At 45.3% G+C, this 15,915-nt stretch overlaps 1 protein-coding gene across 5 annotated transcripts in view; it reads right to left on the bottom strand.

Moving 5' to 3' along the window:
• Positions 1-15,915, bottom strand: part of SNX13 (sorting nexin 13) — a 157,740-nt gene that overhangs the window by 44,405 nt on the left and 97,420 nt on the right. For all 5 annotated transcript variants that reach the window (XM_061586097.1, XM_061586096.1, XM_061586093.1 and 2 more), the window contains one exon: positions 8,262-8,366. In XM_061586097.1, coding sequence (XP_061442081.1) covers positions 8,262-8,366 — 105 coding nt within the window. The remainder of the gene's footprint in view (positions 1-8,261; positions 8,367-15,915) is intronic.

The raw sequence follows: 15,915 nt of genomic DNA, 5'->3' as shown, positions 1-15,915 counted from the left end.
TGTGCCAGTTCGGGTCTTTACATCCTGCCCCCTCCGTGGCCGTGTACTGCACCGAAGTTAATATAAAATGGCAGAACAGCCAGGCATGTCACAATCAGCCAATATGATGCCAGATCAGCCAGGCATGTCACAAACAGCCCAGCCGCAACAATCTAAGGCGACTAAGTCTAAGCATGTTAAAGCAATGGCTAAGACAAAACATCTTTCAAGCCATAGCAAACCAAAGCGGCCACGCTATGCCTCTGTGCCAACCCCCACTACTACCACAGCAACTCAGGCACACATAAGCGATATACTTCATTCCCCTGCTGCTTCCTCTGACGAGGAAGATTTTGCTGGCTTCCCCACTCAGCCTTCGCCTAACCAGCCTCCCTCCGTTTTACCGTCCCAAACATCTGCTCCAATAGCCACTCAGGCACAAACATCTACCACAACTGGGCTGCTGCCGTCCCCTGATTTCCTCTTCCAACTTCAAGCCATGCTGGCATTTTTCACCCAAATGCAGTCACTACCACAAGCTCCTGCCATACCCCAACTCAACATGGACCAACGTGCGTGTCATGAAGCTCATCCTTCCTGTTCACCTAACCCCTTTGATGTAGCCAGAGGCAGAGTTTTTGACGAAGCCTCGTATGCGGAGGAGTCATCCTTCACTGACCACGTTGAAGGAGATGACTGGAGCGACTATTCAGATCATGAGGAGGATACATCGTATCGCTTGTTTAATGCTTCAGACTATCAGCCCCTGGCACGCAGGGTAGTTAATACCCTTGGTCTCCAGACTGCGCCTTCAACTTCCTCCACCCCAGCCATCAAAGGGGCCAAGGTTCTCAAATCCCCTGCACCTACTGAACATTACATCCCGGTGCCGGACCCGATTGCCAAATTGGCCTCTAAAGAATGGGCTCACCCATTCCATTCTCGCCGCTTCAAGAACCTGGCTGACAGGTTTTACTCCCTAGCTCCGGACTTTGCCACCAAGTTAGATGTCCCTGGCATAGATGAACCAATCGCTCGCCTAGTTTCACATTCTCTCTTGCCCAGGGAAGGGGATTCCCAACTAAAGGACACTACTGAGCGACGAATAGACTTCGCCCTCCACAAAAATCACGAGGCCACTGCCCTCTCCACGCGTGCCTCCGCTTCAGCCTCCATTTTCTCCAGAGCAGCTATGATGTGGCTAGATGATCTTCTAGAGGACACTAGCCCTGATCCTGTCGCCCTCAGAAGGTCACTGGTAAAGTTGCATAAGACAGCAGCTTTTGTGGCCGATGCCACCTTGGATACCACTCAATTGGGGGCACGAGCCATGACGGCTCAGATAGTTGCTCGACGGACCCTCTGGCTTCGCCACTGGCAAGCTGATTCAGCGGCCAGAATGAATCTGTCCAGGGCTCCTTACTCCGGATCGTTACTCGTCGGCAAGGAAGCTCTAAAGGCACTGCTGGTTGATCCCAAGGACGCCCACAAACCGGTTCTGGCCACTGTCCAGAACATCGACCACAGGCCTTTCAGGCGATCTCCTTCCTTCCGTACTAACCAGCCCTTTCGAGGAACGCGGCCAGGAGGACGAGGCCGCAACTTCAGATCCTATGACCCCAATTCATTCAGGGGCTCCTGGAACTGACACTTCCAGGGCAGAGACCTACGGCTGGCTTGTCAACTTCGACAAAAGCCATCTCCAACCAACTCAACGCCTACTACATCTAGGGGCAATGTTGGACACCCTGCAGGCAATGGTCTTCCTGGCTCCAGATCGCATCACTGCCATCACAAGCATCGCAAGGTCCCTGATGCACCAAACATCAGCAGACGTCATGCTTCTAGCCAGGGCGCTCGGAATGTTTATTTCTACAATCCATATTGTGCCATGGGCTCAAGCCCACACTCGGCATCTTCAATGGACTCTACTGCCCTTTCAACAGGACATTGCCAGCTCCAACCATCACAAAGTTCGCTTGACCCCCGCGCTGCACCTATCATTCCGCTGGTGGACGAGGTCCCAACGCCTCTCCAAGGCCACGCCGTTCAGAGAACCACACAGAACTGTTGTAACCACAGATGCCAGCCTCATAGGTTGGGGAGCCCACTGCAACTCCCAGTACGTTCAGGGGGTTTGGTCCACCACACAGCAGACTCAAAGCATCAACTGGCTGGAGCTAAAGGCTGTACATTTAGCTCTACTTCATTTTCAGTCTCTGTTCCCTTTGGACCATGTCCTCATTCGAACAGACAGCACATGTGTAAAATCACATTTGAACAGACAGGGGGGCACCAGGTCTCGTCCTCTGCAGGACCTAGCCTCCCTCATCTTTGTCTGGGCAGAACATCATCTACAATCCCTGAAAGGAGAACATCTCAGAGGGATTTGGAATGTGACAGCAGACTGGCTCAGCAGACAACAGGTTTTTCCGGGGGAATGGAAACTTCACCCAGCCATTTTCCATCGTTTTCAGAGTTGGTTCGGCGAATGCTCAATCGACCTGTTTGCCTCCAGTCGCAATTGCCAGCTTCCCAGGTACTTTGCCCGATACCTGGATTCAACAGCGGAAGCAATGGATGCTCTGACAATACCGTGGCCAGACGGTCTCTTGTACGCTTTTCCTCCAATACCATTGTTAGCCAAAACCTTGAGGAAGGCGCGAACCGAGAGGGCACAGCTGGTTCTGATAGCACCATTTTGGCCACGCCGACCGTGGTTCTCACATCTTCTGGCAATGTCAATGATGGAGCCTTGGACACTTCCAGTAACGCCAGACCTCCTATCCCAGGGTCCAGTATGGCACCAGGACCCTACTTGGCTCAATCTAACAGCGTGGCGTTTGAACGGGGACATTTGAGGTCAGCTGGACTGTCTGACGCTGTGATTGATATTATTTTGGCCTCGAGAAGACCATCTACCACTCGTATTTATCAACATACCTGGGTGGCTTTCTCCAAGTGGTGTCAGTCCCACCACCATGATCCATCCCAGGCCACTGTGCATCAGGTGCTGCATGTTCTCCATAGTGGCTTTAAGATGGGACTTCGACCCAACACTCTACGTCGACATGCGTCCACTCTGTCGTCCATTCTCTCAGTGTCCTCTCCTGGAGCTCCTATTTCCTCACATCCGTTCATCAAACGTTTTTTGAGGGGAGTCACCCTACGCTCTCCGGCTGTTGTCCATCGGTTTCCCTCATGGAGTTTGCCGAAAGTTTTGCAGGCTTTGCAACGCCCTCCGTTTGAACCCATCAGGACTGTGCCCCTACGTATGCTGTCCTTCAAGGTCTTGTTCCTGATCGCAATCACATCTGCCAGATGCGTTTCGGAGTTGGGCGCATTGTCTTCTGCTCAACACCTCTGCGTCTTCCATAAGGACTCTGTTGTGCTGAAGACTGATCCTTCCTTCCGTCCCAAGGTTGATTCGGTTTTTCATTGCAACCAGGACATTGTTTTGCCTTCCTTTTGCCCGAATCCTACCCATCCTCTCGAGAAGGCTTGGCATTCGTTAGATGTCCGGAGGGCTCTCAAGACCTACCTGTCTAGGACCCAAGAGATTCGACGAACGGAGTCTCTGTTTGTATCCTTTCATCCAAGGTCTATGGGACATAAAGTATCCAATTATACCTTATCCCGTTGGTTAAGGGCATGTATTACTTTAGCATATGAGTCTCTGAAGCTGTCAGTTCCAGCTAGTATAACGGCTCATTCTACCAGTTCAGCTGCCACTTCGGCTGCTTTTGCCACTAATGCTCCTGTTGCCGATATTTGTAGGGCTGCAGTCTGGTCTACCCCACACTCGTTTATAAGGCATTATAAAATTGATCGCTATGCCTCTGCTGACGCTTCTTTTGGCAGACGAGTGTTGCAACAGGTTCTTAATGACAATTAACACGTGTGTGGTCCCTCCCTGTATGGGCTGCTCTGGTACATCCCACTGTGATGGCCGGACTCATAGGGAAAATGGACCATTGGTCTCACCTGAAGGGTGATTTTCCTATGAGTACGGACATCACGACCCTCCCAGTTGGAGGATGACTATATATTTTCTAATGTGTTATATATTACTGTTACGCTATTATATTTAAATTTAAGAGTGAAGTCAAGACTTCTTGTTCTGTTATACCGCTATGTTGGAGTCATGTTACTATGCATGGTACTGTTGTGTTATTTTCCTGCTGCCAGGCCTGTTTGCCTTGTTCTTGTATTTTTAGATATTTCTCCTTAGACTCGCTGCAAATGAACTGGAGAGTGGGAGGGGCCTGACGCCCCTAGTCTTGACTTCAAAGACATTCTTGCCTTCACACGATAGGTGGAGTTAATACCCGCTGTGATGTCCGTACTCATAGGAAAATCACCCTTCAGGTGAGACCAATGGTCCACTCGCTTTTATGGGAGTAAAGCTGCAATGCTAATCCCTCATACTGGCAGTGAACCCCAATGAATTCAATAGGACTTACTTTTGAGTAGACATGGTTAGGATTGTGCTATAAATCAATGGGATTTTTGAGTGAACATAGCAAAAGATTGTGTTTGTGTTGTAAATCTTTCTCTTCCCCTCCAATTCTATTTTTTAAAGCAGGCAGGGCTTACTTAGGTGTCATTTGTTTTATTTTGTAGGAAACTAATACTGATTTTATTTTAAAACAATGTTCTGCAAGACTAACTGGTTTTGACAATAAACTATTATATGGAATGTATGTATCTTTACATCTCCAGTGTGCATGTATATGGAATCTTTCCAATAACCCTGGTGAGGTACGGTTGGAAAACCAAGGCAGCTCACAACAAGATATAAATCCATTTAAAATCCAATAACCATAAAACAAATATAAAACAGCTGCAAAACAGCTTAAAGTGGCATGATTCTGAATTTTGGGTTGGATGAGTGAAGTTTCTTATCATTTGAGGTTGTAGTCCCGTGCACGCTTCCCTGTTTGAGTAGGCCCCATTGAATATATACGGACTTGCTTCTGAGTAAGCATGCATAGGTTTGCACTATAAATACCCTTACAGGTTGTGTAAATAATGAACATCTTTGACAGTCATGCTTATATAAATATTTCTTCATGCTATGTCCTGATATGTATCTGATTTCATACTATTGTTGTACATGATTATTTTCTCTATATTTTAAGTGTGCCCTTCCTCCTTGGGGTGGTCATGGTCCCCCTCTGTTGCTTTCACCCTGAGGGGCAGATTAGGCTGCTTAAAAAAATAAATTAAAATTATATATATGCAGCCAAAGTTTATGAAGTAATTCAGATTCAGTTTTGGTCAGGAACCCTGACTTGTTGTGGGATGCTGAGTTTTTTCTGTCTTACTCATAGGAATCTTGTTGTGATTGGTATGGTATTGCATTTAGGAAATCATCATTGTCTTTTGTTTTTCTATTTGCATTTCATTTACCTCTGACCTTACTCCCTTACATCCATAGAAGCAGCAACAGTGGTTCCATGTGGTCAGTTCAACCCCTTAAACCCACTGATGATGCACCTTGTTATTTGCATGATAGTTTGTTTTTTGCCCAACAGTGGTAAAAGAGATTTCGCATACTGAGAAGTGTGACTTCAATTGCTGTTGTTCCCAAGCTGCTGCGAAGGTAGACCAAACCATGTGTGTTTTCTCTCTGTCAATTATTACTCACTGGAATTGGTGATGGAGAAAAAATGGATTTTTTTCTATAATTCATACATACATATATATAATAAAATTAAGCAAAAGGCCACAGGCCTTGGGATTATAAGAAAAGCAAATTCAGTTTCCAGTTCATAGCAGGTAGGCCTGAGTATATGTTTAATTTATGATTGATGATGCATTGTCAATGAGGAAGCATGCATGCTTAGCAGGGAAAAGCAATTTTCCGGGGAAGCAGGTTAAAATGGTAAAAATGAAGATTTTAGTTAAGATTATAGAGAACTCATATATCTTTTTGTTTATATGTTTTGCTTTATATGAAAATATATTTTTAAGAAAATATATCCAGAGGATTAAAATATCCTAGAAGCTTGGGAATGAAAATCAGTTAACTGGCAAAGGGTCACATTCACCTGATTTGTGACTACCCTTAATGAGAATTCTGTTCCAAACAAAGAGCGTGCAGTCCTTTTCTTTAATGCATTCTCCACTATGTGATCTTGGAAAACGAGGTTTTTGATCTCGCATACTATAGAGCCTGCATCCCTCTGTGTTTTATGGAGAAGTGGCTGGCTCAGATTTACCCTTTTCCCTTTTCTGTTTTCCCGAAACATTCTTTATATTATATTCTTTATATTATGTGGCTTTTGGTTATAACATGGTGATTTAAATTAATTTTTCTCTATAGCAAAGTAGTAATAAGCAGAATTTCACATAGAAACTGCCAGTCACTCAAAGGAGAGCCAGATTTGGCTTGTAATCATGGCTTCACCCAAGGAATATGCTGTTGTGTCCTAGAGATATTCCTTGACCAGCTTGACTGGTCAGGAGCCATGATAGAAAGGAATGTAATGGTACATATTGGTTTCAGAACAGTACAAGATCATCAGTAATATATGACAGTAGAATAGTGGTAATATCAGCCAAGGGGACAGATCGACATCAGTGAATACAATGGGGATGGGAGGTATCTGCTTGGTTATGAATATACATGTATTCATTTTAATAAAGTTATCTGGTTGGTTGGAAATATTTCAAGAGGGAAGAAACTGTTATGTTACATAGAAAAGAACTTGGGGGATTGGTTCATTATTGTCACATGCTGTAATTTTAAGGTATAACGGATCTGTGCACACCATATCTCATGGCAGTCCCTCCTGGATACTTCTTGGATGTGTTCTGGGGGACTGACCTTGCATATACTTGTAGAAATAAAGGCCTACCCTTTTGCTTTAAGCCTGTGTCACAGATTATTTAAAGGACCCCCAGCAAAGATCACACAGGAGAAATACAAGAATTCTCCAACATTGGGTTGGCTGTCAAAGTGAGTTTATAGCAGCCCACAGGGTAGGCAGAAAAGGGTAGAGAATCTTCTTAACTCTTACTAATTTCTCAAGCCTCTCTCTGCAGTGAAGTGTCAAGTTTGTAAAGAAGTTTGGAGCAGGCACATTAAATGGTAGGCAGGGGGTTGCCAACCCTGCTTGGATATTGGTATCTTTGCAGAGGATCCCCAGAGAAGCCTTAACAGCACAATCCTAACCATATCTACTTAGAAGTAAGTCTTAATGAGTTCTATGGGGTTTAGTCCCTTAGTAAGTGTGTTTAGAACTACAGCCTTCAGGGACACCCATCTTTACTCTGGAGTGCTCCCATCTAACATATCCACAACACTAGGCTCCCTTCTTCCTACAATGGCCCTCTGGTGATTGGCCTGGCCTGAGGGCACTTAAACCCTTCTTATCAGAAGCAAGTAGGCGAGATTAAATGTTCCCTACCCAGGCTCCCAAAGCAGGTGAGAAGGAATGATCCCGTCACTTCTGCTGAACCTGGGAACACCCTCATTTAGCTATGATTTCTATCTTAATTTTCAATGAGATATTTTTTTTGAGTGGTATGCTCCAAGCAACTGGTTGATGCTTAATGACATCACTGCCCCTTATGACATCACTAGGGCCCACCTCTGAAATCTCAGGGTTTGGGATGCTTCTGACCTGGCAACCCTTATTCCAAACTTAAATATCTCAGTTCAGAATATGGCTTGCCATTATGTGCATGATCCATGGTGAGTTTTGAGCTCACAAACTTCATCCCCCTTCCTCTCAGTTTAAAGCTTCTGTTTGCAATTTGTAATATTTATGTTTTCCATTTCATCCAAACCATAATTTGGACAAAACTAATTCATGTGTGTCTAAAATTGGGCTAACATTTAAACTAATCAAAGAATCTCTTTGTCATACTGTTAATAAACCAGCATCCTCCATACAAAATTTTCTCCAGTACTTTCCAGACTGGAGAGCTATCACTGAATTTGTTGCAGTGCATTCAGAAACTCAGAGGCTGCTGTGCAAGCACCAATTAAAACTTGCTACAATTATTATCAAATTCAGAGCAAACTTAACACAGCACCCTATATGGCTCTAAAATAAGGAAGGAAGAATTCCTGTGTGGGAATTTTTAGGAGATTAGTACTTTTACATTTGCCACAAGCTATATAGAAAGCAAACTATGACAGTTGCATGTAATAGATATAATATTGCATTATTTTCAGGATAAATCTTAATTTACCTAAAATCAGTAAAAACAATCCAAAGCAAAAAAAACTTCCACCAATACATATGAAATAGAGAATGAACATGTTATACCTTTCTCTGAATATCATCAAAGATTTCAGGGGTTGGGTCGTCATTATTCAGTTTTTCTGCCAGCTTTACTACCAAGGTATCATCAATATTGACTCTTGGAGATGCCTGCCATAGAGAGCTCAATAAACTTGGTATACCAATTGACTTTATTTTAATGCCATCATTCGTAAAAAATGAAAACTCACATTATTGTTGGAGAGAAAATAGAACTGGAGATGGACACACAAAAAGTAATAACTGCAAAGGTTATTTTAATCAAACCAAAGGATATTCCTTAGATCTACTATTACCTTCAAATGTAAAAGCAGTCACATGAGAGCACCCAAGTAGTACAAAACACCTTATTAATGTCCATTGTTTCATTTTCAGCAACTAAGAGCAAATTAATATTTTTGGGATTTGAAACGTCAAGGTCCAAATTAAGCACTTTTAAATCCAATTGGTTTGAACAGTTGAGGTTTAAGCACTTGCTTAATTTTTCCAGTGAAAATTCTTAAGTTTGTGTGGATCATGCTTACAGCATCTGCATTCTTAGCAGATTTTCCAAAACAAATGAGAAAGAACCGATAGGAGAAAGAAAAAAATGTTTTAGCTTAATCAAGAAGAGAGCATAAAGGGCAAGAAAAGGGGATAAAACAGTGGCAAGCGCTATGATTAGGGAAAAAACCCCAAGAGTCCAGTGGCATCCTAAAGACTGACATATTAATTGCCATATAAACTTTTGGGGACTAGCACCCATTTTGTCAGATGAATGAAGAGTATCCTCAGTTGCAAGGAATGTACATAATGAGCACAGTAAAATACAGTGAAGAAAGGGGTCCAAAAGACCATGAAGGATAGCAATAGTTCTACTACACTTCTATGCAAAGCCCAAACATACACAAGGTAAGGCAACAGTGACTCATTCAAAACAGCAGAGTATGGTGATAAAAATAACATTTAAAAAGGGACAACCAGGGGTGGCCCGTCCATATAGGCGAACTAGGGGGTCACCTAGGGTGCCAGGTTAAGGGTGGATGTGCCAAATTCAAGGAAAATTACTAATTCAAAAACGCAAGTAAAATATCACACAACAAAGATATCATTATTTCAGTTCTATGTAGCACTGATGAGATTGTTCTGTCAGCGCAAACATTTCTGCTTGCCTGATGGAGCAGTCTCCCCTCTCCTTCCCCCATGCGATATGGGGCCGATTTTGGGGGGGATGCAAGGGAAGGAGAGGGCATAAGCCATGTTCCCTTAGCGGGAATCCTTGCAATGGCTCCTGCTAGCAGGACGGTTAGTTGAATCTGTCATGATTTCAATTCCGATGTGCATACAGATTCAATAAATAAGGTGGCCCATAAAAGGAAAGTAGCATTACCCAGGGCCTTTTTTGGGGGCAGCACAGAGGGCAATTGCCCCAGGCCTCACATATGAGAGGGGGCTCACACATGGAGGGGGCCACATGAATGTTTGGCATTGCTGCATTGTTACCAACTCTTTTCTTTCAGAATCCCATCATCATCATCATCATCATCATCATTTTATTTGTATGCCGCCTTTCCACATAAAATTGTGCTCAAGGTGGCTTACAACAAGGTGAACAAAAATACATATCAAAAACAATTGCAAAAACAATTTCCTAATAACAAAAAATAATAAAACAGTGACATAACAAATATAATAACCAAAAACAACTTTTCAACATTATGAACATAATAAAACAATTATTTAAAAACAAAAAAGTAACCATTAACACCCCAAACCCCTAAAGAAAACCATTTACTGTATCTCCTACAAAACTTCATTATTCAGAGGGGAGGCTTGTTTTGTATCAGCACATGTCTACTCAGAAGTACTTCCCACTGAGTTCACTGGGGCCTACTCCCAATAAATTGGTGATAGGATTGCAGTAATCCTATCCCCTTATTTGAGAGTAAGCCCCACTAAACTCAATGAGACTTATTGTTGAGTAGACAGCATATAGGTTTGCACTGTAACTCTTCTATTTGGCCAACAGTTACAGCATTTTCTTTGAAGGCGCACTTCATGTTGCAATCACATTTGAAATATACAATGCACAATATGTACTACTGCAGATTTGCTGCGTTCCATAAGAGATGGTCAGGATTTTCTCCCTTTTCCTTTCTCTTCATTACAATGTCTTAGGTTGGGTTTCTGATTTCTCTTCTCTAAATCCCACTAATTTGAGCACCATAAACCTAAGGGGGAAAAAATAAAAAAGGAACTCTACTGGTGGTAGTGTCCTTGCACGAGCAAGATGGTTGCAGCCACAGCCACGGCTAATACTAGAGCAACCTAGGAAGACTTTTTTTTAAAATATATTTCCCCAGCCCACTCTAACCTCTACACCACACTGACTCCACATACACTACGTGCCCAGCATCTTCAATGCAGAGCCTAAAGGCACCAGTATGCTCACAGAGACCTACTAGAGTGTCCTCAAGGGTTTCTGCTCCTTTCATTGCACTATTATAAATTGTAATGGCTACCAACTTTTCTTAACTCTCACTGACAGTTTTCTTAGGCCTTCTACCATTATAATTGGCCACAGAATCAGAAATGGACACTACAAGCAGAGAGAAGAGAGACCAATTAAAACTGTTTCCTTTCTTCTCCAATGAGAACTCTAATTAGAACTGAGAGAACAGTTATAACTGGACAGGGCCAGCAGAGAGAAAACAGTTCTAACTGGACAATTTCAGCAGGAGAGCATGTGGATTCCAAGGAGAGGAATGGATAGTGCAAGTGAGCAGCTGTACCTGTGCCTCAGTGGAAGAAGGAAATGGACCATTGGTCTCACCTGAAGGGTGATTTTCATAGGAGGTATGCCATCAAGCGGGTAATAGCTCCACCTATCGTCCGAAGGCAAGAATGTTTCTGAAGTCAAGACTAGGGGTGACAGGCCCCTCCCACTCTCCAGTTCATTCGCAGCGAGTCCAAAGAGAGATATCTAAAAATGCAGGAGAAAAGGCCAACGGGCCTACCAGCAAGAACATAACATAATAACAACATTCATAATAATATGACTCTAACATAGCGAGATAACAGTAATAGCAGTCTTGACTTCACTAATAAATGTAATAAAATAGCGTAACAGGTATATATAAAATTCCTAAAAAATATCTAGGTATCCTCCGCCTGGGAGGGTCGTGATGGCATACCTCCTATGAAAATCACCCTTCAGGTGAGACCAATGGTTCATTTTCCATAGGAGGTATGCCATCAAGCGGGATGTACCAAAGCAGCCCATAACAGGGAGGGACCACCCACAACCTAATCCTCATTAAGAACCTGTTGCAACACTCGTCTGCCAAAAGAGGCATCGGCAGAGGCATAACGGTCAATTTTATAATGCCTTATAAACGAATGTGGGGTAGACCAAACAGCAGCTCTGCAAATATCGGCAACAGGAGCATTGGAATCAAAAGCAGCCGTAGTGGCCGCTGACCTGGTGGAATGAGCGGTAACGCTAGGTGGAATTGGACTCATAGGCTAAGGTAATGCATGCCCGCAACCAGCGGGATAAGGTGGAATTGGCTACTTTATGCCCCATAGACCTTGGATGAAAGGATACAAACAAAGCCTCGGTCCGTCGTATATCCTGAGTCCTAGACAGGTAGGTCTTGAGAGCCCTGCGGACCTCCAATGAATGCCAAGCCTTCTCGAGAGGATGAGTAGGATTCGGACAAAAGGAGGACAAAACAATTTCCTGGTTGCAATGGAAAACTGAATCAACCTTGGGAGGAAGGAAGGATCAGTCTTCAGTACAACAGAGTCCTTGTAGAAACGCAGAGATGACGTGCAAAAGACAATGCGCCCAGTTCCGAAACTCGTCTCGCCGAGTTGATCGCGATTAGGAACAAGACCTTGAACAACAACAGACGTAAAGGCACAGTCCTGAGGGGCTCAAATGGAGGGCGTTGTAAAGCTTGTAGGACCTTCGACAAAGTCCACAAGGGAAAACGGTGGAATACAGCCGGTGAGTGTAACGCGGTTTCCCTCATAAAACGTTTGATGAACGGGTGCGAGGCAATAGGAGCATCAGTGTAGGACACTGAGAGAATGGAAGACGGAGTGGACGCATGTCTACGTAAAGTGTTAAGTGTAAGTTCCATCAGGAGGCCCCTATGAAGGAACTGCAGTATCTGTTGTGTTGTGGCCTGGAAGGATCGAAGTGCTGAGACTGACACCCTTGGAGACTGCCACCCAAGTATGTTGATATATACAGGGGTGGATGGTCATCTCGAGGCCAAGATAATGTCAATAACAGCATCAGACAGACCAGAAGATCTTAAATGTCCCGTTCAAAAGCCACGCTGTTAGCTTGAGCCAAGTGGGATCCTGATGCAATATTGGACCCTGGAATAAGAGATCTGGCCTGACCCGGAGCGTCCAAGTATCCGTCACTGACATGGCAAGGAGATCCGAGAACCACGGTCGACAGGGCCAGTATGGGACTATCAGAACCAGATTGGCCCTCTCGCGTCGCGCCTTTCTCAAGGTTCTGGCTAAGAGTGGTATTGGAAGGAAGACGTACAACAGGGCATCCACCGCTTTTGCTATCATGCTCAGGTATCGAGTGAAGTACCTGGGTTACTGGCAATTGCAGCTGGAGGCAAATAGATCAACTGAGAAGACGCCGAACCAACATTGGAGAAGATGGAAAATGGTCGGATGAAGTTTCCATTCTCCCAGACAAACCAGTTGTCTGTTGAGCCAGTCTGCTGTCACATTCCAAATTCCTCTGAGATGTTCTGCCTGTAGGGATCGCAGATGTGTAGAGGATGGGACCTGGTCCCCTTTGTCTGTTTAAATGAGATTTGGCACACGTGTTGTCCGTTCGAATGAGAGCATGGTCCAAGTGGAACAAAGACTGAAAATGGGGCAGAGCTAAGTGGACAGCCTTCAGCTCTAGCCAATACTACTATGAGTCTGTTCTGCTCTGTTCCGAACCCCCTGAACGAACTGAGAGTTGCAGTGGGCTCCCCAGCCAAGGGGACTGCATCTGTAGTGATAACAGTTCCGCAGGGTTCTCTGAACAGAGAGCCCTGGGTGAGATGTCGGACCCCCGTCCATCAGCGGAATGAAAGATGCAGAGCGTGGCTCAAGGGAATTGCTCGATGATTTGACATAGCACTATCCTGCTGAAACGGTAGCAAAGTCCACTGGAGCAGGCGCGTATGAGCTCGAGCCCATGGCACAATATGGATGGTGGACACCAACCTCCCGAGAGCCCTGGACAGAAGCATAACGTCTGCGGTTACGTGGGATATCAGAGACCGTGCGACGTCTGTGATAGCATTTATACAGTCTGGGGTCAGGAACACCGTCACCTGTCGGGTGTCCAATATCGGTCCTAGATGTTGTATGCATTGGGTTGGCTGGAGGTGGCTTGTCGAAATTGAGTGGCCGGTCATAGGCCTTGGTAAAAACTCTCGGGCAGATGAGAGGCCGAACGGCATCGCTCAGTATTGAAAAGGCTGGGGGCCGAAAGAAAACCGAAGGAATTTTCTGTGGGCTCTGCAAATAGTCACATGGAGATATGCTTCCTTCAGGTCGATAGAAACCAGGAAGTCTCCTTCTTGAAGGCTGTCTCTGCCAGGGAAACTTCCGTTCCAGGATCCCCTGGAGGGCCGGAAATCATAGTTTCGGAAATTGCGGTCTTGTCACCCAGGTCGCGTTCCTCGAAAGGGCTGGGTCGTGCGATATGAGGAGAAACGTCTGAAAAGCCTGAGATCTGCGTTCCAGACAGTGGCCAAGACGGGCCTTCGAGCGTCCTTGGGGTCAACAAGCACTGCCTTTAGGACCTCCTCACCGAAGAGTACTGATCCGGAATAAGGTGCCCTTGATAGAATAACTCTGGCTGTGGAGTCAGCTTGCCAGTGACGAAGCCAGAGGGTCCGCCAAGCGACTACCTGTGCTGCCATACCTCGAGCTCCCAGTTGAATTGCGTCCAAAGTGGCATCAGCTACAAAAGCCGCTGTCTTGCGCAATTTTATCAGTGACCTCCTCAAAGATACAGGATCAGGATTAGGATCCTCTAAAGGTCATCCAACCACATCATCAATGTCTTAGAAAGGACAGAAGTTGATGCAGCAGCTTGCATGGAGAAGGCGGTGGCCTCATGATTCTTGCGTAAAACAAAGCCCAGCCTGTGATCAGAGGCACCTTGTAGATGGGAACCTCCTTCCCTCGGCAAAAAGGAATCTATATACTAGATTGGATATCGGCTCGACTATGCCAGGAAGAGCCAGTCTGCTGGTGAAGTTAGGAGCCAGAGGTGAAAGACTGTTAGCAAGAGGAAGGTAGTGCTCTGCTGGCGCGGGGGATTTCAAGGCCCTGGCCCCTTTAATAGCGGAAGCGGTAGCTGCTGGTTGTGTAGCTTGGGGACCAAGGGTGTTCAATACTCTGCGAGCAAGAGGCAGATAATCTGAGGCATCGAACAGGGGATAAAAAGCATTCTCCTCGTGTTCCGAATGAGCACTCCATGCATCTCCATCGGTTTGTACAGCAAAGGGTGCCTCCTCCCCATATGAAACATCATCAATGCATCTGCCTCTGACAATGTCAAAGGGACGTGGGGAGTAAGATGAAATAGCCTCATGACATACATAGTGGTCCATACTGTGCTGAGGTATGGCGGAGACTTGTGGCGGTGACTGTGATTAAGTACAAAATGACAGCCTGCCATGTAGTTGGGACAGAAGACTCATGAGACAGCTGTAGCCCCGGTGAAACAGATGGTTGCACTTGTAGAGGCGGCCCAGTGGGCTGTGACGATGGATAAGCCCTGGGTGGTAATATGTGAGGGGGCAGGTTGGTAGTTGGCTGTTCAGGAAATCCAGCAAAGTCCTCCTCCTCAGAGGAAGCAATGGAGAGTGAGTTAGATTCGTTAACTGTTCCTGGGCTATGCCATCAGAAGCTGGAACGGAGACATAACGTGGTCGCTTAGTTGTGCTGTGGCTGGAAAGATGTTTAGTTTTGGCAACAGCTTTAGTGTGCTTATGCTTGGCCGCTTTAGATTGCTACGGCTTGGCTGTCTGAGTCGTCGCTGGCTGTTCCGCCATCTTATATTTTCTATGGGTATCAGTACACTGCCACACGAATGGGGCAGAATGCACTGGCAGATGGCTAAGTACACTGCCACGATGGGGCAGAATGTACAATGTTAGTAGCGTTGATACACAGCCAGTACAGTAGTAACAGTCTTGGTACACTCAAACCGTTTTGAATAGTATCAACAGCCTTGGTACACGGCCACGGATGGGGCAGAATGTACAGTTCAAACAGCGTTTGTATAGTATCAACAGCCTTGGTACACGGCCATGGATGGGGCAGAATGTACAGTTCAAACAGCCTTTGTATAGTATCAACAGTTGAGGTACACGGCCATGGATGGGCAGAATGTACAGTGCCACCCTAGTCAGAGGCAGCATGCTTCTGAAAACCAGTTGCCGGAAGCCTCAGGAGGGGAGAGTGTTCTTGCACTCGGGTCCTGCTTGTGGGCTTCCATCAGGCACCTGGTTGGCCACTGTGAGAACAGGATGCTGGACTAGATGGGCCACTGGCCTGATCCAGCAGGCTCTTCTTATGTTCTTATGTTAACAGCGTTTGTATAGTATCAACGACCTTGGTACATGGCCACGGA

This window comes from Rhineura floridana, chromosome 10 (assembly GCF_030035675.1).
Source record: "Rhineura floridana isolate rRhiFlo1 chromosome 10, rRhiFlo1.hap2, whole genome shotgun sequence".
Taxonomy (NCBI): domain Eukaryota; kingdom Metazoa; phylum Chordata; class Lepidosauria; order Squamata; family Rhineuridae; genus Rhineura; species Rhineura floridana.
The sequence above is the reverse complement of the archived record's forward strand: the minus strand, read 5'-3'. Positions and strand labels throughout refer to the sequence as shown.